Raw genomic sequence first — 22,575 nt, 5'->3', positions numbered from 1 at the left:
CACTATGACTATATTTTCCCACTTCCACTTCGGTATACTCAAGGGTTGTAACATCCCCGTCGTCTTTTGTCTAGGAGCTTTTACTTGTTGACATACTAAGCACTTGCTCACAAACTCTGTTACGTCTTTCTTCATATTTCGCCACTAGAAGTGCTATTTCCGATCTTGGTACATCTTAGTACCACATGGATGCATAGAAAATGACGAGTTATGAGCCTCTGTTAGTATCTCTTTCCTTAACTCCTCTATTGTTTGGACACAGACGCATCCTTGACACATTAGTCCGTCATCTGAGGATTTTGAGAATCCGTCCACTGGACCCTCTGCTAGCTGACTCATAATCTTATGTAGGCTAAGGTCCTCTTGGGAATTAGTAATCTTTTGTCTAAGTGTGGGTTATACTGTGAGTCGAGCCATCTATGTTGACTCCTTAAGTCACTATAGCTATGTTTCACTCGAATCTTTTTTGTACTCGTATCTCGCTAGTAATGAGGGCCGACGAGTGTGTTTTCTTTCAACTTAAGGAATCAGTGATCACGTTTGCCTTTCCAATGTGGTAATGTATATCTATATCATAATACTTCACCAGTTCCAACTACCTTCATTGCTTCATATTCAGCTCTTTCTGAGTGAAGAAATATTTCAAACTCTTGTGGTTAGTGTAAATTTCGATTTTCTCTCCATACAGGTAGTGTCACCAAATTTTTAATGCGAACACTACTACGGCCAACTCTAGGTCATGTGTGGGATAATTCTTCTTGCATTCCTTTAATTGAAGGGATGTGTATGCAACAACCTTGCTATGTTGCATCAACACACATCCTAGTCCTTTCTTAGAAGCATCGTTATAGATCATGTACCCCTTTAAACTCTCGACTTTTTCCGGATATGGAATGTGTGGAGACAAGTTTTAAGAGAACTTGATTTTGTTTAGGGCCTAAAAACAACAAGCTAAAAAGCTAAAGAATTGTTATTCCATTCTTCACATTTACTATCTTTCCTCTCAAATTAAAGACAGAATGAAATCCTTATCTCCCAATTTTTTTTAATAATTTATATAAATTAAATTGCGAGGATGTATCGTTATTCTTCAAAATTTACTTTTATTTGTTTCTTTACGACACCACTCGATTCTCATATATGTCAAGAAAGGAGACTCGTATTAAAAAAAACAATCAAATGAATAGTTATTGAATCGTATGATTAGATTTGATGAATTAGAGATCTTTAACCCGTTTAGAAATGACTTGTCACACCCTATTTGAATCTTACGGGAGGTGATTAAGCATGATTTGCATACCAAAAAGCTAGCCCAAGGTCGAAGTTAACAAAGCCAACTTTTTGGGTCGCAGACCGAGAAAAGCGAACATGCGACTGCGACACTAGTTTTTTTTTTAAAATATAAATAATTATGAATATTTAGAAAAATATATAAAATTGTTTAGTAAAGAAAACAAAATGTTTAGTTCATTTTATTTTAACCCAAACTCGTTCGATTCGGTTTCGAGTTAATGGGACAAAAAGTTCGGGTTGACTCTAACTAAACAAAAATTTGTAGAATGCGTTAAGAATTTGAACGTATTCATGGGTCCACTAGAGTAGTACTTTAGTCTTACTAATAACTGCTTTAAGTAAATTTCTTTTATATTATTTTATTATATTATTATTTTTAATTTCTTTTAAAAAAATACCTTAATATTTCATATTATTTCTAAACACATTATTTATAATATAAATAAATTAACAAACAATTATTCATTATTCATACCCTCCACACTATAATATGAATAAGCTATGACTTTTGTTTTGAATTTAAGAATATGGTTTAGATATGTTTATTGATTTTGATTTATATATATACAGAGGTTATTTTCCTCTTATCATTTTTTTCTTATAAGTATTTTTGTCTGTTTTAGTATTTACGGTAATATTTTTTTTATTATTTTAAGAGTTCTTTTTAAGACTTACATCAGATAGATAAAAAATTAGTTTCAATAAATTTGAAAATTTTGTTATAAAATTGAGATAATAAATCTAAATTCTAATGTATTTATTGTTGTTAGGATCGCACAACAACGCATACACTTGATCTAGATGAACACAAAAAACAAGATAGAGAAAATGCAAGGAGAACTCTGGTTAAAGCATTTATATTGATGACTACATACCGTAGGAGAGAATATAGAAAATACATATATAGCTTTTTACTATACATAGCTATTTATTCTTTATGACATCATTTACCAAATATAGCTTTACTATGTATAACCGTTGACTAAGCTATAAATAAGCAGGCTCCATAACCTAACCATTCTCCCACTTCGAGACTAATCTAGTCAACCAAGAATTTCATTCTCAAACGACCATGAGCATCTTCATGACACCATACAAATTGAGGCTTTGCACAACCTCAACATTTCAACATCAACACATTTTGTCAACATGTTTGCTGGATTCTTTGCTCCTCTCTCTTCTCCAAACACATCACCATCTTTCACTAACCTACAAGTGAAATGGTATCGTCCTCTGTGTTTTGTCTTTAAATGATAGACCGGGTTCCTCACTAATTGTATGACACTTTGACTATCTCTATAAAGAATCTCTTCGTGCTGCTTCTTGCTCAATTCTTACAGATAGTCAGTCATCCATATCGTCTTCTTTCCAGCTTCAGCTATTGCCACATACTTAGCCTCAGTACAACGCATTGTTGAAGCCTAAACATCCCATCATCCATGGCTTGCTCCCACTTGGTTGTATCCTCCAACTATAGGGCCTCATCAAAGGGCTCTAGTTCCCTTTCATCAGCAACAGATAGTGCAATGAAGGTACATACATATTTGGTACTCTAATAGTTCTGAATGATCTTCTCAACACCAGTTCAGGTGTCACTTGCCCTACCGCTAGTTTCTCTACAACAGTCTCAGGAGTTTCATGAGTATCTGCTATAACATCACTAGGTGATTTTTTTTTTTCGTAACTCAACCTCAACTCCCACTTGCTTCGTTGTCTTGGAACCTTGCTCCACATCTGGTTCCTCAGCAGTAGTCTCAAGAGTTTCATGAGTATCTGCTACAACATCACTAGGTGAGTTTCCCTGCAACTCAAGCTCAACTCCCACTTGCTTCATGGTCTTGGAACCTTGCTCCACATCTGGTTCCTCAGCAGTAGTCTCAAGAGTTTCATGAGTATCTGCTACAACATCACTAGGTGAGTTTCCCTGCAACTCAAGCTCAACTCCCACTTGCTTCGTGGTCTTGGAACCTTGCTCCACATCTGGTTCCTCAGCAGTAGTCTCAAGAGTTTCATGAGTATCTGCTACAACATCACTAGGTGAGTTTCCCTGCAACTCAAGCTCAACTCCCACTTGCTTCGTGGTCTTGGAACCTTGCTCCACATCTGGTTCCTCAGCAGTAGTCTCAAGAGTTTCATGAGTATCTGCTACAACATCACTAGGTGAGTTTCCCTACAACTCAAGCTCAACTCCCACTTTCTTCAATTCTCTGGCAGTCCTTGTGAAGCTAACTCGTTTCTGCTTGCTCATAACATAGTTCTCACAACGACCCACATCAACAGATTTCAGACCTTCTAAAACTCCTTTCGCAGCTAGCATCTTCATTCCTTTCATGCTCATATGTCCAAGTCTATTGTGCCATAGACTTGAATTTGAAGCACTCTCAGCAATAGCAACCATGTTCATACACCCTGTAGTGGTGTATAAAGTTCCAGATTTTATGCCACGTGCTACCACCATAGCACCCTTCATAATCTTCCACGAACTCTTCCCTAACTTTGTTGCATAACCTGCGCTATCCAACTGACCAATAGAGATCAGGTTCTTCTTGAGACCAGGAATATATCTGACATCCTTTAATGTCCACTGATTTCCTACCAGAGTTTTTATGCAGACATCCCCTTTTCCTTTAATCTCCAAATCTTTGTTGTTGGCAAGATACACCTTCTCAAAATTTCCAGACTTGAAATTCTAGAACAACTCTTTATTTGGAGACGAATGAAAAGATGCACCTGAATCCAAAATCCAAGATTCAATCGAACTGTCCACGCTGAGAATTAGAGCATCCCTAATGTCTTCTGCTGAATTTATAGAATCATCATTGTAACGACCCGAAATTTTCTACTTAATTTAAGGTCGCTACTGTATATGTACCATAAACATTTAATGCGGAAGACTTCATTAAAATTTCATAAAACATAACATTTATCTTAAAACACAGCCATGGACTTACATGTTTCGAAAACATCTTTAAAACGACACAACAAAAGACTAAATAAAACGAATAAGAGTTTAAGTTAAAAACATTTTATTCTAGCCCAAGTCTAAGAAAATAAATACCACTATCCTATGCATGTGTCATGGTCTCGAGTTGCGATGCCGTCGTCAGCCGTACAGGAATGCCTTGCTTTAACCAGGAAAATGTAGTAGCACATGGCTTGAGTATCTAAAGAAATACTTAGTAAGTGACCCTATTATTGGGGTTAAATGCAATAATCACATGCAATGAGATGATGAGACCTATCTTTCATTCCGTTTTCCCTACGGTGCTGTCCTAACGGGTAATTTTGGACGTGTACCATATACTCTACACATAGCTCATATGTGCGAGTATGGGCTCACCAGCTAGTTCGCACATCGTTGGGCCACCTTCCTTATCCGGTGGGCATACTCTGGGAGCCCCTTAGGTCGGACACCCGCTAGAACTAGTAACTGTCACGGTAGTGCTATGCAAAGCATAACGATCGTTGTCTTGCCATTGGATGTATGCGTCCGTATCCTCGTGATGGAATAGGGGTATCCCCCCAAATGCATGAGCACACATAATGCATGAGGTCCCAAAACTTTTCCATTTTCATTTTCCTTTAATACAACCCCGCTAGCATTATGTACATATCATGTCATTTTTCATATCGTTTCAGATATCGTTCATCATTCATGTCATATCATTTCTCATTCTTCAGTTCTCAAATCATACATAATTCTAACGGGGTTATACTTCATGCCATTTCGTAATTTCATGTCATTCATATCATGCTATATACACACAATTTAAGAGACCTAACATAACGTTCTATGTTTTTAATGTAACATTTCATCATATACACATCATACTATGATGTATTGCATCACAATGTATCATATCATAAACGAGTCATAACGTAAACACTTCATAGTCATATCGTTCTCTAACTTATCATAGCCTTAATGTTCTTATACCTATCACAGACATATCATTACGTGAACGTACCTTAGTCATCTCATCACAAGAACTTAACCTAACACTATCGTTCTATCAATCCTAACGCTATCGTTCTATCAATCTATCACAAACCTATCCCTTTCTACCCGTAGCCTGACTGTATTCTTCCATCAATCTCTTTTATCCATATCACTCCGGTATGTAACCTAACCTTAACGTTTCATGAACGTATTTTACTCCTATCGTTACATTTCGTTTTGTGCATCCTTCTTGTATCCTATCTCAAACATATCCTTGAACACATGGTACCTTAATTATTATCATACAATTCACATATTATAACATATACATAACACATAGGAAGCATATCGATCCACAGACAATTCACACATATCAATATATGACACGTGCAGAACCACAGAGCACGTGTCAACATCAAATATAACCATGCTGATAGTAAGGTCACTTACCTAGTTAGCTTAGGCTGATGTTCCGTCGTTATTCTTAATGAAAGTCCATTGAAATCCAAGTCAACCTATGTGAGCCCATGACATCAGTTTCAGTTTAAACTCTATAAAATTATTTATCTAGTTTAGATTGGTCATTGTTAAGTTATGATATTTCATGCAAAATTTGATGGAGTTCCTTCCTCTTTCCTGGTTTATTTTTTAAATTCTGTTCAACAAATCTTTCCTCAATCTTCATCTGTAATTATTTTCACGAACCAAATATTATTGGCGAATTTTGTTCATCTATTCATACTTCCAAATCTTCCCTTATTAATTTTATTTTTTTTATTTTTCCCTCCGGTTGAGAGTATCCTCTCTTTCCATCTCTATTTAGTTTTTTTCTTATTTCCTTTGTCTTCCTTCTCATTCAGTTAACAATTATATTCTTACCTTTTTAATTTAATCGATTCATTTCGTTATATTCTTCTTCTATAATTCATATAAAATTATTGACAACTGAAATCATTGCAACACTTCCGGAGATCTAAAATATAATTGGCTGTGATTTCCTAAAACTCATACAAAATTCATTTCATTAATCTCTCGTTCAAAGCTAAATAATTGTAACCAAATTAATATTACTTAATAAAATAAGAGGAAGATTTAACATACGACTACTGACATCTTCAAATGACATATCTCCTGGGCGGAACTAAATCTGCTTAAACCTTTAGCCTTTTTTCTATTTGTGTTTGTAGGAAGAAGAAATTATGATATTGGTAAATCTTTTTACAGAAAAAGTAATTCCTGATTGGGTGACAGATTTATTTATAGGAAAAGAGGGGGGAGAGATTGAAGGAAGGAGGAGGGATCTGTTACTGAATGTTTTTTTTATATATATATATTTTTTTATTATTTATTTATTTATTTATTATTATTATTATTATTTTATTTTATTTGTCCAGGTTGTTACAATCCTCATCTCCAGATTTGTGATTCTGCTTACTCTTTGTACTTGTACTTCCCAATTCCAACATGTTACGTTTGGTCTATTTGAAGATTTTTCTCGGTTCTTTGATTTTGATCGTCCTTTGTTTGGGTTATTCAGTTTACTTCTTCCCCGTTGGTCAACACTAAGAGCACTACCAGATGAATTTCCAATTTTTCGTTTGCGAATACCTTCGCTAAGAACTACATCTCAAATTTCATCAAACTTCAGTTTATCAGATCATCGGGAACTGCTGATTACGACAACAACAGATCCCACGACTCGGTAAAGATGACATCAAAATGAATGCTTTAATTTCATCATCGAAATTAATTTCTACCAAACTCAGTTGACTTACGATCATATTGAATTCATTTATATGATAAACAATTGATTCACCTTCAGGCATCTGTAGATTGAACAATCTCCGCATCAAATACACCTTGTTCATAGTCGACGGTTTTTCGAACATATTGGACAATGCCTTCAAAGATCTGACGTTGTTTTCTCCTTGATGATGTTGAACGCCACGTTTCTAGATAGCATCAACCGAATGAACCCTAAGGTTTGTCGATCCTTGAGCTTCCACTGTTCTGTAGTCATGGTATCCAGCTTCACCCCCAACAGGGGTTCGTGAAGACCTTTCTAATACAGATAATCTTCAATCTGCATTTTCCAGAAACTGAAATCGGATCCATTGAACTTCTCAATTCCAATTTTTGAACTTTCCATATTCACAGATCGTGATGAATTCAACTTGGCTCTGATACCAGTTGTTAGGATCACACAACAACACACACACACTCGATGTAGATGAACATAAAGAACAGGATAGAGAAAATGCAAGGAAAACTCTGGTTAAAGGATTTATATTGATTACTACAAATATGTACCTAGAGAATATAGAGAAGATAGAAAGTACATTTTCAAATCAAAGTTGTGACTGACGGGATATATATATGGTTTAGCTTCTTATATATAGATTTACCCGATATAACTATCTACTATATATAACTATTTATCCTATATAGGCCCGATATAACTTTTTATTATCCATTATTATATCACAATTTATATTTTTCTTTTATTTTTCTAATAATTCAATGCCCTCCCATTACCTATGGAGGTATAAGAAGTAAAAAAAAAAAAAAAAATAATAATAATATTTTTTTTTTATTTTTGTTATGTACAGTTTAATTTCTTTATATCGTTTTTATTTTAAGGAATGTCGGTACTTAATTGTCTTAGTTATATGGCAATTTGAACTATGGACGTTACAATTTTCTTTGGTTGTTATTGATGAATTTATTTTAATTTGTGTTTGTTTGTGATTTTTTAATTATGAATAAATAAAACTTTTTAAAAATTTTAAATTCATTTGAACGATCTAAAACCCAACCCGAACCTAACCCGATAAAAGGTTGGGTTGGTATGTGAAAATTTGGGGGTTGGATTGGGTCGAAAAAAATGGTTCATACACCCGTAGATCCATGGGTATAAGAGGTGAATCGTTGCTTTTTGTTGTTTAATTTGGAGGAAGAAGAGAAGAAAGAAGAAAGAAGAAGAAGAAGAAGAAGAAGAAAGAAGATGCCACTCGGAAAATATTACTGCGACTACTGCGAGAAGCAATTCCAAGACACTCCGTTTGCTCGAAAGCGCCATCTTCAAAGTCTCTCCCATCACAAGGCCAAAGCTCTCTGGTTCGACTCCTTCAGAGGTCCTCCTCCTCCGTCTCTCTGCTTTCTCCTCTTCCCCTTCATATCCTCCTCCTCCTCTCTTCCTGACTCTCTCTCTCTTCCTCTTCCTCTTCCTCTTCCCTCTTCCTCTTCCTTGCAGACTCCAATCAACCTCTCTCTCATGCCTTTCCAACACGCCTCTGTAACCGATTCCTCACTACGGTATGTTCTTCTTTCTATTTAACCTAACTCTTGCTTTTTCCGATTTCATTCTTTGCTCTCCACGATTCCAAAGGGCTTTTGCCAGTACGGTGATTCTTGCAACTATTTTCACTCCAAGAACAATCCGCAGTACTCGAGTTCGCACCCGATTGCAGGTTAACCCTAAACCCTACCTTACTCTGTCTCAACAACCCAATGCGAAATTCGAAACCTAATGCTATTTATTTCGATCCATTTCCGCTCTGATTCAATATAAAAATCACAGGTTTTCCGGAGAATAATCAAGCCCCAAATGTTCCGGTGAACCAATTCATGGAGGGCAGTTCGTTGACAGGTAACTTGGAACTGAAATCATCACATAGTTTTGTGTTCCATATTTTATTTGTTCATTCATAAAATGCTGATGTTGGTTAAATTTTGAGTGGATCATTACATACATCATTTACTTGAACTCTCTTAGTGCTTGTTATGCATCTGCAAATCATTCTTTGTTTGAACAGAATCCATCATTGTTTTTTGTATCTGTAAAGCATTCTGCGTTCTACTACACATTTGAATCTTTTATCCCAGGATTTGATGGCCCTCTAATCTTTCATATTTTTCAACTTTCTATGCTTGCATTTGATCTCAGGTAGTTTAGATAGATTGAGAACATCATGGGGACATTTACCTCCATCATTGATGCCTCCTCCAGAGGGTGGTTACCCACCTCTCCCTTTTGTAGATTGGGGATAATCCACGAATCAGTTACTGGTACAAGTCTACTCGGCTTCTCTTGTTTTTAACCTCCTACTCTATATATAAAGCACCAATTTCTTCAAATTTGGTGTCCTTCACATCTAGACTATGAGCCTTTCACTGCTTTCCTTTCAAGTACCATATTCTTCAACACATGACTGTCTTTAACTTGTCCTCTGTTAATGTTTTAGCATTTAGTTGCACCACTTATGTGGAGATTATGGTGCTCTAAACTCGTTCGAGATCGGCACTGACATAATGTAATATGAGGAGAGTTAATGAAGCAAATAAAAGAACACCTAATTCCAAGATCTTTTCACTAGCAAACTCAACATTTCATTCATAAAACAGGCATGGTCAGTTCCAAATGTTGTTGATCTCGACAGAAATGAGTACAAAGAACATATGAATGCCTTTTCGGGCTACATATATTAGCCCCCCTTGTATATAGCATATGATTATTTATTTCATTCAAGCATCTTGACAAGCAGGAATCACCCCAATACTATACATTGGTTGCCTAATAACTTGATGCCAGAACCTGTAACAAGGAAGCAATAAATTGCATCTGGGTGTCTTCATCTATGGTTTCGAATAGAGGGACATGAACAAATAGTGATTTGATGCCATTCTCTTGGGCGCAGCGGAGGGAATGATAGTACACATAATTGCACACAAAGCGACCAGCATCGTTTGAAGTCATCACTTCATATCCCTTCTTCACCAATGCCTTGGTTATTTCCTCCACTGGAAGAGAAGTCTGCAGGGCGGAGATGGGTAAAGGAATCAGGAAAAAAAAAGAAAAGAAAAACTTTCATGATTTGCATCAAGAGTTAAGAACCAGCAAAAAGGTGCTATACTTTCTATAAGTTTATGGTTATGCCTTTGCAATCTTCCTCGATTAAACTCAACTTGTTATAATGTTTCGATGTTGTGACACAATGAGATGTCATTATGTAAACAAGTACATTATTTAAAATTACATTTCAATATTTTCACCCATCTATGCTCTTACTTAATGATATTTGTAATATATGATAAGGTGAGGACGTACTGAAATAAACGAACACTGTGCAATGTGTTCAAGAGATGTGCATAAATGTATTTTAACAGATGCTAATATTTTAAAAGAAATGGTAATCTATAGTAAAAATAAAAAATAAAAAAAAAAATCGAAGTGAAATTTCATGATACCTCTCGTACTCTTGAAATTTGACCGTCCTCAGGTACGATAGGAACTCTCTGCAGCAGATGAAAGTAATAACAGAATATCAAACTTGCAGTTAAATAGATGGTCAAGCCAACTAAACTAAACTCCTCCACCCAGCTTATGAGATAGATAGATAGATAGATAGATAGATAGATAGATACACGTACTTTAGGTTTCCATCCCAACTCATCAGGACAACAGAACGTGGCTTCGTTATAGGCTTGATGTTCAATAGCAAACCTAGAGGCACCACTATTAACTCCCAAGTGAAGCTGAAGAAAGAATAGTGAGTGATATGATAACTTAGATACAGTATTAACATAATGCAATGCACAAACTTGTAAAAAGCCATTGTAATGCGAAGGAAATGGCAAATGAAGGCAGATTAATGCATAGATTCAGAAACTATGATGCATTTATCTTTATTGTATAAGATAATGTCAAATTCAATGCTTATGATCTTATACAAACCCAACCTCCCTTTCCTTTTCTTCTAATTTCTTCCTCAAACACCAAATGATTGTCCTCCTTGGGCTTTTCTTTTTGGGTTTCCCCTCAAGGTTTTTAAAACGCGTCTGCTTGGGAGATGTTTTTACACCCTTATAAAGGGTGTTTCGTTCTCCTCCCCAACCAAAAGAACTAATGACGAGCAGATAGTAAGCACTAAAGAGAGAAAGGTTAGAGGAAGGGACAGGAATAACTGACCCAGATGATTCTTCTGGAATTATTAGTAGGTTCGGAACAACCCTTCTCCTCTACTGCAGATTGCAACATGTTAAGTAGTGAATCAAGAGCTCCATCCCCAGCAGTCTCAAGAATGCTGCAACTCCCAAGAGTTACACCTTCTGCCAAACCATTCTTCTCCATATACTTCTTCAGGTTGTTCACTATCGTCTCTGTTGGATTCGCAGAAACTCCATGGAACTTCTTGAATCCTGTTACATGAATCGTCACCGATGGAGGCCCTTCCGACCCCATTTAACGAAGATCTATTGCTTGGTAACACCACAACTACAGAGAGGATTCCAAAGGGAAAATTGCCCCCAACGGTCTGCAACATAAAAACCTAAGTGCTTAACTCTCAGCAGAAACAATCTTCTTCTTCTTCTCTTTGAATCCGATTGGTAGCTCAAAGATAATTATAAATTTTACAACACAAAATTAGGGATCCAAAACAGAGTATGTATCCAGTCTTGAGTTCACTAGTTGTACCCACAGAATCAAAGAAAAATGAAATTTACAACACTATTTCCCATCGAAATACCTAGGGAGTCGAACAAATCGCAGAACAAAAAGCCACGCAGTTCTTAGAACAACATGACAATAGAATAAAAGTAATGATCCATGTAAAGTCGAAGATAAAAACCAAACCATCCAGCAGATTCATCACCTCTGAAGCTAAAAACAAGGAAAAACACTCTTAAGGCAAAGAATTAACTCCCGATCGAGATGGAAAGTTAAATTGTCAGTGAATCAGACCCCTCCAGAATGATCAGAAACAAAAATCATTAAAGAACATACCAAAATAGGCAGAGAAATTGAAACGAAAGAAAGAGGATACATAAAAAAAAAAAAAAAACACAGAAGAGGGGGGTGGGAAAACCCTCAGAAGGAAAGGGGAATACGGCCATGATTGATTGATTACCTGTGAAGATTGAAGAAGAAGAATGCAAAAACGCAAGCACCAGTCTTACGAACTGTGTACGCAGTAAAAGACGATGAGAGATTATCAGAGAGGAAAAAACAAAGAATGAAATTGCTTAGTAGAGACGCTGAAGATGGTGGTAGTTGGAAAGTTCGCATCAAAACGCCAAATTATTTTTATACTTTTTTTTTTAAAATCGCATCCGTTTTGGATAACATTTCCCGGCCCAAATCATTCGTCTTCAACTTTTTATTTATTTATTTATTTATTTAATTATTTATTATTATTATTATTTTAACAATAGTTAAAATACTATTTTAGCCTCCACTTTAAATCTCCTTTTAAATTATACTAAAAATATGTTTGTATTATATTTTTCCTTCCCATTTTTATTTTTAGTAGAGATCATACAAATATATATATATAAATTATGAAAAAGTCCCGATAAAAAATTTTACTGATAAGAATTAAAATAGAAAAGGAGAAGCCGAGTTAGAGATGTCCATAGGGCGAGATCGGAAAAGGAATGTCTTTCTCCCATTCCATACTTCGCCTCGAGGGCAAGTCCTTACAAAACCCCTATTTTACGAGGTAATTGATTACGAGATAATTGAGGGCATAAATGGAAATAATGTTTTAATGAATAATTTATGATTATAATATAAGGAGGAAAAAAACAAATTCATACCATCAAGTTTGAGATTATAAAAGTGTAGTTATGCATAACGACAAATCATGAAGTGAGTTGTATTACCAATTTTGTAAGCATTAATTGAATAAAACTATTTATGAATTATTTTTGGATTGGTATTTATTATTTATTCTTATTAATGGTAAAGAAATGATTTGAATACCAAATAAATCATAATTCATTACTTTAATGGATTGTTGGATATATATATATTATATATTTCAATCTTACATTAATAACTAAAATTATATTAAACTCAAATATTAAACATTCACGAGTCACACCACATTATTAACTTCTATTCCAAACGTCAAATGTTCTCTTTTTCTTAATAATCTTAAAAGTAAGGTAGAGTTCTGTCTGGTTGTAATTCTATTTTTGGGTTGGTCATGTTGAACACAACTCACTGTGGGAAACACTCGCACTCTTTATTAACACCAATCGAGAAGAGAATATAAGACACTCTGTAGAATACTTCTTTTTATTGTTTTTGGATTTTTTTGGATGAATAACCTAGGTAGGGTGGAGAGGTATTTATACTGAGAGTAAGCAATCTATATTTAACCAATCTAAATCTAGACCTAACCGATTTGAATCTAGACCTAACAAATTTGAATATTTCTCCTAAAATATCTAGATCTCTTTCTCCTAAAATCTCTACTAAAATAAATAATAAATATACTGAGCTCATACAATAATTGGGCTTGACTCTATTGGGCTAGTGATGATATTTCAACACTCCCCCTCAGCACTAGTCCTCATTCGCTGCACCATGTTGAGCTGACAGCGAAAACTCTCATGTTTGCCAGTACTCAGCCCTTTTGTAAACAAGTCTGCCACTTGGTCATCTGTCTTGATCTGCTGCATCTCGATTTCTTCCTTTAGGACCTTCTCTCTAATGAAATGGTAGTGCACCTCCACATGCTTTGTTCTAGCATGAAACACTGGATTTTCTGCAAGGCGAATCGCAGATTGGTTGTCGCAAAGAAGTGATATTGGATAGTCAATTTTCTGGTGAAAATCTTCCATCAAGAGTTTCAGCCATGTACTTTCCTGAGCTGCTCCAGCCGCTGCTCTATACTCTGCTTCTGTAGTTGATAATGATACTGTTGGTTGTCTCTTGCTACACCAAGAAATTGTTCCCAAACCAAACTTGAACACATACCCAGTGGTTGACCTCCGAGTATCGTGGTCTCCTGCATAGTCAGCATCACAGTATCCAACTAGCTTGCAGTTTTTGCTTCTTTTGTACAAAAGACCATAGTTGATTGTACCTTTGATATATCTCAAGATCCGTCGAGCTGCATCCAGATGAGACTTCTTTGGACTTTGCATGTATCGACTCATAACCCCAACTGCATAAGAGATATCAGGTCGAGTTAAAGTTAGGTAGATAAGACTACCTACTAGTTGTCGGTACGTTGTTTCATCGTTTAACTCTTTGCCTTCATGTGCACAAATCTTGGCATTTATCTCCATCGGTGTTGAAACTTGCTTGCACTCTAACATGTTGAACTTCTGAAGCATATCTTTTGTATACTTTTGTTGGCAGAGAAACAGTCCTTCATCTGTGCGATCAACTTCTAGGCCTAAGAAGTGTTTAAGCTCTCCTAGCTCTTTCATCTGAAAGCGTACTGATAAATTTTCTCTTGTTTGATAAATTTCTCTTTCATCGTCCCCGGTGATAATCAAATCGTCCACGTAGACCAACACAATTGTTAAATTTCCTTCTCTTTCTTTGATGAATAGGCTTGAGTCTGCATGTGCAACTGAATAACCACTTTGGGTAAGAAATTCAGCAATTTTACCATACCAAGCTCTCGGTGCTTGTTTCAGTCCATAAAGAGCTTTTCTAAGCTTGCATACATAATTAGGATTAGCTGCACTCTCAAATCCCTTTGGTTGGTTCATATAAATCTCCCTGTCTAACTCTCCGTGCAAGAAGGCATTCTTCACATCCATTTGCCAAAGTTTCCAATCTTTACTTGCTGCGAGTGCTAGCAGGACTCGTACGGTAGTAATCTTTGCCACTGGACTGAATGTTTCATCATAGTCTAGTCCATATTGTTGAGAAAATCCTCGAGCCACGAGTCGAGCCTTGTATCTCTCGATTGATCCATCCGGTCGACGCTTTATTTTGTAGACCCACTTGCAAGAGATGGGTTTGACATCTCCTAGTCTTGGCACTAGTTCCCAAGTTTGATTCTGCTCCAAGGCTATAATTTCTTCCTCCATCGCTTTCTGCCAAATCGAGTTTTGTGATGCTTCTTCATATGTCTCTGGTTCGTAAACTCTATCTTCTACAATAGCTGCATTTGCATACTTAGGATTTGGCCTTCGGATTCTATTTGATCGCCTAAGTTGTTGATGTGTCGTTTCATTTTTATCAGATTCGCTTGATTGAGTCACCTCTTGCTTGTCAATATCAATGTCACTTGGATTTTCAGGTGCATCGACATTTGATTGAATTTGTGTAGTTTGCTCCCCCAGCTTCTGTTGTAGAATTCCTTCGATGTTTGAATCTGGTAAGACTTTCTTCTCCGAGGACCACCATGTAGATGCTTCATCAAAAACTACATCTGTTGATGTATAGTATTTTCCACTTGTTGGATCACAGCACCTCCATCCTTTTCTTTGATTGTCGTATCCAACAAATACACACTTGACTGCTTTCTTGTCAAACTTGCTACGTAGATGGTCAGGCACAAATACATAGCAAACACAGCCAAATACTCGGAAGTAACTAATTGTAGGTTTCATATCCCATAGTATCTCAAATGGTGAGACGAACCCTAGCTTTGGTTGAGGAAGCTTGTTGATCACATGGGCAGCAGTTCGCATAGCTTCAGCCCAAAATCTTCCTGGAACGTTCTTTGCGTGTAACATGCTTCGACAGGTTTCTGCAAGGTGTCGATTCTTTCTTTCTGCTACACCATTTTGTTGTGGCGTGTTGGCACATGTAAATTGACGTCGTATCCCACACTCGTGTAAATATTGATCGAACTCATCTGACGTGTATTCTCCGCCATTGTCTGAACGTAGACAACGAATCTTCGCTCCTACTTCTCCTTCGACCATCATCTTGAATTCTTGAAACTTTGAGAACGTGTCAGACTTTTCTTTCATAAAGAAAATCCACACATATCTTGAGTAATCGTCAATAAATGTCACCATATACCGTATTCCGCTGATCGATGCTTGTTTGACTGGGCCGAACAAATCAGAGTGAATTAACTCTAATGGTTTCTTTGCTTTGAAACTTGACTCTTTGTATGGTAATTGATGAGCTTTACCATATTGACATCCAGCGCAGACAACGTCTGTTTTGACTTCAAGTTGAGGTAGACCCTTGAGCATAGATTTCTCCATAATCAGCTTCAACTTATGGTAGCTAATATGTCCCAATCTTGCATGCCATAGATCTGTCGTCTCATTCTTTCGGGTCTTGTCAACATAGGCAGACTCTGCAGATAGGACGTAGACAGACTCCACTCTTCGTCCTTCTATTGTCGGCTTTCCTATTATCTTAACATCTTGATAAACTTTTACATCTTCTGGCCCAAATAAGATATAGCTTCCTGATGTTGTTAGTTGTGACACTGACAACAAGTTCTTCTTTATACCCGGTACATGGTAAACATTATGTAGCGACACTGTATCAGACTTATTGCCAGGCATGATTGTCGTATTGCCGATTTGAGCAATTGATAACTGTGTGTTATTTGCTGTACGTACCATACGACTTCCTTTGTACTCTTTCTTGTCTTGCAATTTTCTCTGATCGCCAGTCATGTGATTTGAACATCCTGAATCAACGATCCAGTCATTCTCATAGTTGATATGGTCTTCCATTGTCGCCATGAGTGCTAGCTCGTCTTCTTCTATGGGACATAGTACCTCTGCATCTCATTCATCTTCTATCTTCTTTTTGGATATTGCCACATTGTTTTCAATGGACTTTTTCCAGGACCAACAATCTCTAGACATATGGCCCTTTTTCCCGCAATTATAGCAAATACCACCAAATCTCGTTCTTTGGAAACTCTTGTTGTCGTTCTTCTGAGCTCTCTCAGGTTGTGCAATCCCTTGGTGGCTTCTTTTGTCACCATTGTATCCACGTTTGGTAGACGGCCTATTATTGCTCCGACTTTCACTCGTGTAGAGTGCTTCTTCTTCACCCTTCAATGTGAAGCCTCCCATTTGTTTAGCCATGGCTTCTTGGCTGGCTAACAAATTTTCGAACTCTACAAGTGTTGGTTGAGTGGGCCATCCTTGTACAGCAGTAATGAAGCTTCGATATTCCGGTCGTAATCCGTGGATTATAATCCTCTTCATTCGAGATTCTACAATGGCGGACTTTGGGTCTAGTTCAGTAATCTCCCGACAGATTGATTTGACCTTGTGGAAGTACTGAGCAATTGTCATATCACGTTGTGTAATTGACAACAACTCATTCTCCAGAAGTTGTAGCCTCGTATCGTTCTTCTTTGAGAACAACATCACGAACGTGTCCCATGCTTCTTTCGGTGTCTTGTCATCCCAAATATGTTCTAACATCTCTTCTCCGATTGTGGTCTTCATGGCAAACATTGCTTTGCCTGCTTTGATTCTCCATTTGCGCAAGGCGCCACTGGAATCATCCTCTGGCGGCGTAGTTTCGCACCCGCCAACGATCTCCCAAAGATCCTGTCCTTGTAAATAGGACATCATGCATGTTGCCCATGTGTTGTAGTTGTTGTTGTTGAGTTTCTTAATTCCTCCAACGATTTGGAAATCACCCATCGTGTTGGCCTTACCTCAGTAATACCAAACAAGTTCTTTTGACACAAGACTTGCAGAGTCACAGACTTCTCACGACACAAAAGAAACTCACTCACCACTAATCTCAAGAAATCGTTTCTGATGTGGAAGATCAGACAGAGCTGCAACCACAGAGCATACTAAGGATTCCAAGAGATCTGATAACCTACACTAACCTCGCTCTGATACCAAATGTTGAACACAACTCACTGTGGGAAACACTCGCACTCTTTATTAACACCAATCGAGAAGAGAATACAAGACACTCTGTAGAATACTTCTTCTTTTTATTGTTTTTGGATTTTTTTGGATGAATAACCTAGGTAGGGTGGAGAGGTATTTATACTAAGAGTAAGCAATCTATATTTAACCAATCTAAATCTAGACCTAACCGATTTGAATCTAGACCTAACAAATTTGAATATTTCTCCTAAAATATCTAGATCTCTTTCTCCTAAAATCTCTACTAAAATAAATATACTGAGCTCATACAATAATTGGGCTTGACTCTATTGGGCTAGTGATGATATTTCAACAGGTCATGCTGACCTAACCAAAAAATGTTAACCTGCAACTTGATTCAAAATTTTGGTTATCAAATTTTGGTTAACAAAAGAAAAATACAAAAAAATAATAAATAGATTGTAACGACCGCTCTCTGACGCATCGAATCACGAGCCGCCACGTGGACTCAAGAGTAAAAGTCTTTCAAATACTTCTTTTGACAAAACAAGGGACTAAAATATTAAAAGTGGGCTGATATACATTTCAAAATCGAAAATAATACAAACACACAAGGAGAATCTTCGGAGTAACATAAAAAGAAAACGGTTACAAAATATCACGTGTTTTTCTAAAAACATAAAAATCATAACCAAAACGACATGGGAGGAGAGGACTCAATCTAAGGGCCTCTTCTGGGGCTGCACGGCTCTGCACATTCCCGCCACCGACCCGGACCTACTTTTCACCTAAAAATAGAAACAACATGGAATGAATATACAAAATTACTCAGAAAGAAACCTACTTGTAAGCTCTTGTCAGACTTAGCTCTATTCATGGATTCTTAAGCTATGTGCTCGAACTGTCACTAATCAGAGACCTAGTGGTGTCTGACAACATCTAACTATTCCTAAGATTAGTAACTACCTGGCACTACGCCTCGCTAGGCCGGGTCAGTAACTACCTGTCTTACGCCCCTGTCGGCTCATATCAGTAAAACTACATGTCTTACGCCCCTGTCGGCTCATATCAGTAAAACTACCTGTCTTAGGAACAGTAACTACCTGTCACTACGTCGCTTGGGCTGGATCAGTAAAAAGGTCATGGCTCGTCCCACTAAGCACCTCTGACGGGTGACCACAGTAGTATACATGATTACCCTCAACCCCTATGGGTGACTAGTAAAACGGTACAATATATAGTTTACGTAATTCATGACTTATGTTAATTAGCACATAACAAATGGTTCAACTCACAAAGGGCAACAATAGGCTACCCAAACCCCACATTCAATGCCTAACAAAGTATCATGGCATACAACACGTCACCATGCTAATCACGTAATAACCATCTAGCTCAACATACTAAAAAGCATACAATTCCAAACGCCTATTAGAGATTTCACATTCATGCCAATGGAAACTATATAACTGTAACTACAATCAAGGTATAACCAATCACACTATTGAAGTACCACTCTCATGAACTAAATTTATCCCCCCTAAGTATGGTACTAAATTGTTTGTCCACAAATCCAAACCGACTCCTACAAGCATTGCTTAGAAACTTGCTCCATGTGGTTACTTACCTGATCGTAGACTTCCTGAAACTTTATCGAGTCTTCAAGTATCCACTTGACTAAGCTAATTGGAATTTTCCTATAAATGAGGCATTATGGGATGTGTGAGACAAGTACCTAAATTTGAATAAAGATGAATCAAATTGTGTGAAATGGAAGAAAAAGTTCGGGTTTCGATTTTGTACAGGTGAGTCGGGTCGGATCGGTCCAACGGGTCGGGTCATGTCGTGCCCCACGATTTCGCCCTCTTCTTTCCACCTTCTTCTCGATCTTTCTTCCCTCTCAGCACCCCATGTGTTCTTCTTCACGAAGACTCACCAACTTCCCTAGACCATAACCTAGGTACACCGACCCAGTGAAATGTATTAGGGTTTTGGAAAGAAACGACGAAAATTACACCACTAGAGCTTACCATCGGAGTTCTCCCTTTCTGAGCCATTCAGCCCAACATTGTCGCTGACGAGTGCTTCAAGTTTCGTCGTCCGTCTCTTTCGTTCCACCTTCTTCCTCTTGTTCGCTCCCACCTTCAACTCTTTCCTCTGTTTTTTTTTTTTTTAACCCTAACATGGAGGTACAACTGGCCTTTCTCTCTTCTCATTCCAGTGGTACGACTCTTAAAATCTTCCCCCTATTAAGAACTTTCATCCCCAAAAGTTCCTAATCCCAGAACAACACGGGGTACTTGACCCTCATCTCGCTCTCTAACTCCCAAGTTACTTCCTCAACGCGATGGTTATTCCATACCACCTTGACAAGCGATATCTCCTTGTTTATAATCTTATGTATTTTTGTGGCTACAATCTCGATGGGCTCCTCCTCGTAACTTAAGTTCTCCCTCAAAGGAAGATTTGCATACTCTATCACATGAGAAGGATCTGGGGTGTAATTACGCAACATAGACACATGGAATACGTTGTGAATAGCAGCTAGAGCAGGAGGCAAGGCTAGTCGGTACACCACAGGACCAACTCTCTCCAAGACGTCGAAAAGACCGATAGGTAATGTCATCATATCTTTAAAGAAAATACTATGGCAGCTAACTCCAGTCATGCGTCGGGTTGTTTCTCTCGTAATCCTTTAACTGCCTCAAAGCGTAGGCTATGACCTTGCTGTTTCGCATCAGGACACAACCTAGGCCCTTCCCTGACGCATCGCTATAGACCACAAAATTGCCTGAGCTATCTGGTATTGCAAGTACCGGCGCTGTAACCAGTCGGTGCTTGAGTTCCTTGAAACTTTGCTCACATGCACTGTCCAACGAGAACGCCTTTCCTTTCCTCGTTAGTTGGTGAGACTGGCGGTTTGTGATGTCCCACATTGGTTGGGGAGGAGAACAAACTACCATTTATAAGGGTGTGGAAACCTTCCCCTAACAGACGTGTTTTAAAGCCTCAAGGGGAAGACTGAAAGGGAAAGCCCAAAGAGGACAATATTTGCTAGAGGTGGATTTGGGCCGTTACTAATGGTATCAGAGCCAGACACCGGACGATGTGCCAGCCTTCTCGCTGTTCCCCGAAGGGGGGTAGACATGAGGCGGTGTGCCAGTAAGAACGCTGGGCCCCAAAGGGGGGTGGATTTGGGGGCGGTCCCACATCGATTGGAGGAAGGAAGGAGTGCCAGCGAGCACGCTGGGCCCTAAAGGGGGTGGATTGTGATGTCTCACATTGGTTGGGGAGGAGAACAAACCACCATTTATAAGGGTGTGGAAACCTTCCCCTAGCAGACACGTTTTAAAGCCTTGAGGGGAAGGCCGAAAGGGAAGGCCCAAAGAGGACAATATTTGCTAGCGGTGGGCCTGGGTCGTTACATGGTTATTTTGGAGAAATCCTGAATAAATCTTCTATAGTATGCTTCTAAACTTAAAAAGCTCCTCACTTTGGTTACTGAGGTAGGTCGGGGCCAATCTATAATTGCCTCAACTTTGGTTGGATCCACTGATATGCCCTTTCCAAACACAACATGTCTCAAGAAGGTCAGTTCTTGTAACCATAATTCACACTTAGCCTTGACAGCACTTGACGTAAATGCGCTTCGTGCTCCCCGTCGGTCTTGGAGTATACTAATATGTCATCAATGAATACTATGACAAACGTATCCAGGAAGTCCTTAAAGTCGTCTTGGGGATGTTGCCTTCTTTGGCCCTCAGCTGGTGGTACCCTAATCGCATGTCGATCTTCGAAAATACTGATGCACCTTGTAGTTGGTCAAACAAATCATAAATGTGAGTCAATAGGTATTTGTTTTTTTATTGTTACTTTATTCAACGCTCTGTAGTCAATGCACAATGTTAGGGTCCCGTCTTTCTTCTTGACAAACAGTACTGGGCCCCCCATGGTGACACACTTGGCCTGATAAAACCTTGACCTAAGAGATTGTAACGACCCTAAATTTTCACATATCTGGAGTCGCCACTAACGTCTCATGCTCATCTCTAATATAGAATATAACTCTAAGAAATGTTCATCTTTATTAGCGGAAAAATTTAAAACCTTCAGAATACGTTAAAACATTAGAAAACACCGCCGGACTTACGTGTTTCAAACATCATACTGGAGTTCAAAATAAGATAAAAACTATTACAAATTAAATAATTTAAATAAATGAAATGCAAGCACCCTATCCTAACAAAATCTAGGAATTTTAAATATGCAAATATCCTATGCACGCGCCACAGTCTCTGATCATGCAAATATCCTATGCACGCGCCACAGTCTCTGATCACGATGCCACTGTCAATCGTACATGGGAGCCTTGCCTTTACCTGAAAAATAATATGGCACACGACCTGAGTATTTGTATTTCAAAGAAATACTCAGTAAGTGACCCCACTATAGGGGCCATACTAATGCAAACACATGCAATCATGAATTAGGGACCTATCTCTAATCATCTTAAGGGTGGCCTCCAGTCTCGGACAAATTGGATGTGTAGTACTTCCCTACACACGACTCATACGTGCGAGTATGAATCCCCAGGGTGCTCGCACACCCCCTGGACCCTCTGGTCAAATTAATCTGTAGCGACGTTCGGAGGTCAGCGGAACCCCATAGTTTCATGCATCTCATGAACACCCTCATCTGTGTGCATTCGCACCGTGCACATACGCGCTCATCATACGGTGCGCGTCCGCACTCATCATCTC

At 38.1% G+C, this 22,575-nt stretch overlaps 3 protein-coding genes across 7 annotated transcripts; 1 reads left to right on the top strand and 2 right to left on the bottom strand.

Moving 5' to 3' along the window:
* The first annotated feature begins 8,181 nt into the window (after window positions 1–8,181).
* LOC111784240 (C2H2 and C2HC zinc fingers superfamily protein) lies at window positions 8,182–9,597 on the top strand. Of its 2 annotated transcripts, XM_023665026.2 has the most exons (6): window positions 8,182–8,367; window positions 8,487–8,548; window positions 8,622–8,703; window positions 8,814–8,882; window positions 9,180–9,301; window positions 9,478–9,597. In XM_023665026.2, exons 1-5 carry the CDS (start codon window positions 8,238–8,240, stop codon window positions 9,281–9,283), a joined length of 447 nt encoding a protein of 148 aa, XP_023520794.2. In that variant the 5' UTR covers window positions 8,182–8,237; the 3' UTR covers window positions 9,284–9,301; window positions 9,478–9,597. The 2 variants fall into 2 exon arrangements, with proteins under 2 accessions (XP_023520794.2, XP_086979612.1); XM_087123486.1 differs by having other exon boundaries at window positions 8,183–8,367; window positions 9,180–9,597.
* A 2-nt stretch (window positions 9,598–9,599) lies between these two features.
* LOC111784239 (uncharacterized) lies at window positions 9,600–12,304 on the bottom strand. 4 transcript variants are annotated; one of them, XM_023665025.2, is made up of 5 exons: window positions 12,142–12,299; window positions 11,202–11,547; window positions 10,664–10,768; window positions 10,481–10,528; window positions 9,600–10,046 (listed from the first exon to the last, which is right to left on the bottom strand). In XM_023665025.2, exons 2-5 carry the CDS (start codon window positions 11,472–11,474, stop codon window positions 9,807–9,809), a joined length of 666 nt encoding a protein of 221 aa, XP_023520793.2. In that variant the 5' UTR covers window positions 11,475–11,547; window positions 12,142–12,299; the 3' UTR covers window positions 9,600–9,806. The 4 variants fall into 4 exon arrangements, with proteins under 4 accessions (XP_023520793.2, XP_086979610.1, XP_086979611.1 ...); XM_087123484.1 differs by having other exon boundaries at window positions 10,481–10,768; window positions 11,202–11,977; window positions 12,142–12,304; XM_087123485.1 differs by having other exon boundaries at window positions 10,481–10,768; window positions 11,202–11,894; window positions 12,142–12,304.
* A 6,227-nt stretch (window positions 12,305–18,531) lies between these two features.
* On the bottom strand, window positions 18,532–20,441 carry LOC147792832 (uncharacterized). The gene is made up of 3 exons (XM_087123138.1): window positions 20,116–20,441; window positions 19,443–19,512; window positions 18,532–18,603 (listed from the first exon to the last, which is right to left on the bottom strand). The coding sequence occupies exons 1-3, from the start codon at window positions 20,439–20,441 to the stop codon at window positions 18,532–18,534; spliced, it is 468 nt and encodes a 155-aa protein (XP_086979264.1).
* Window positions 20,442–22,575: the final 2,134 nt, after the last annotated feature.

Source organism: Cucurbita pepo, chromosome 4 (genome assembly GCF_057944985.1).
Source record: "Cucurbita pepo subsp. pepo isolate OVF chromosome 4, ASM5794498v1, whole genome shotgun sequence".
NCBI classification, from domain to species: domain Eukaryota; kingdom Viridiplantae; phylum Streptophyta; class Magnoliopsida; order Cucurbitales; family Cucurbitaceae; genus Cucurbita; species Cucurbita pepo.
Note: the sequence above shows the minus strand (reverse complement) of the source record. Positions and strands in the feature narration are given on the sequence as shown.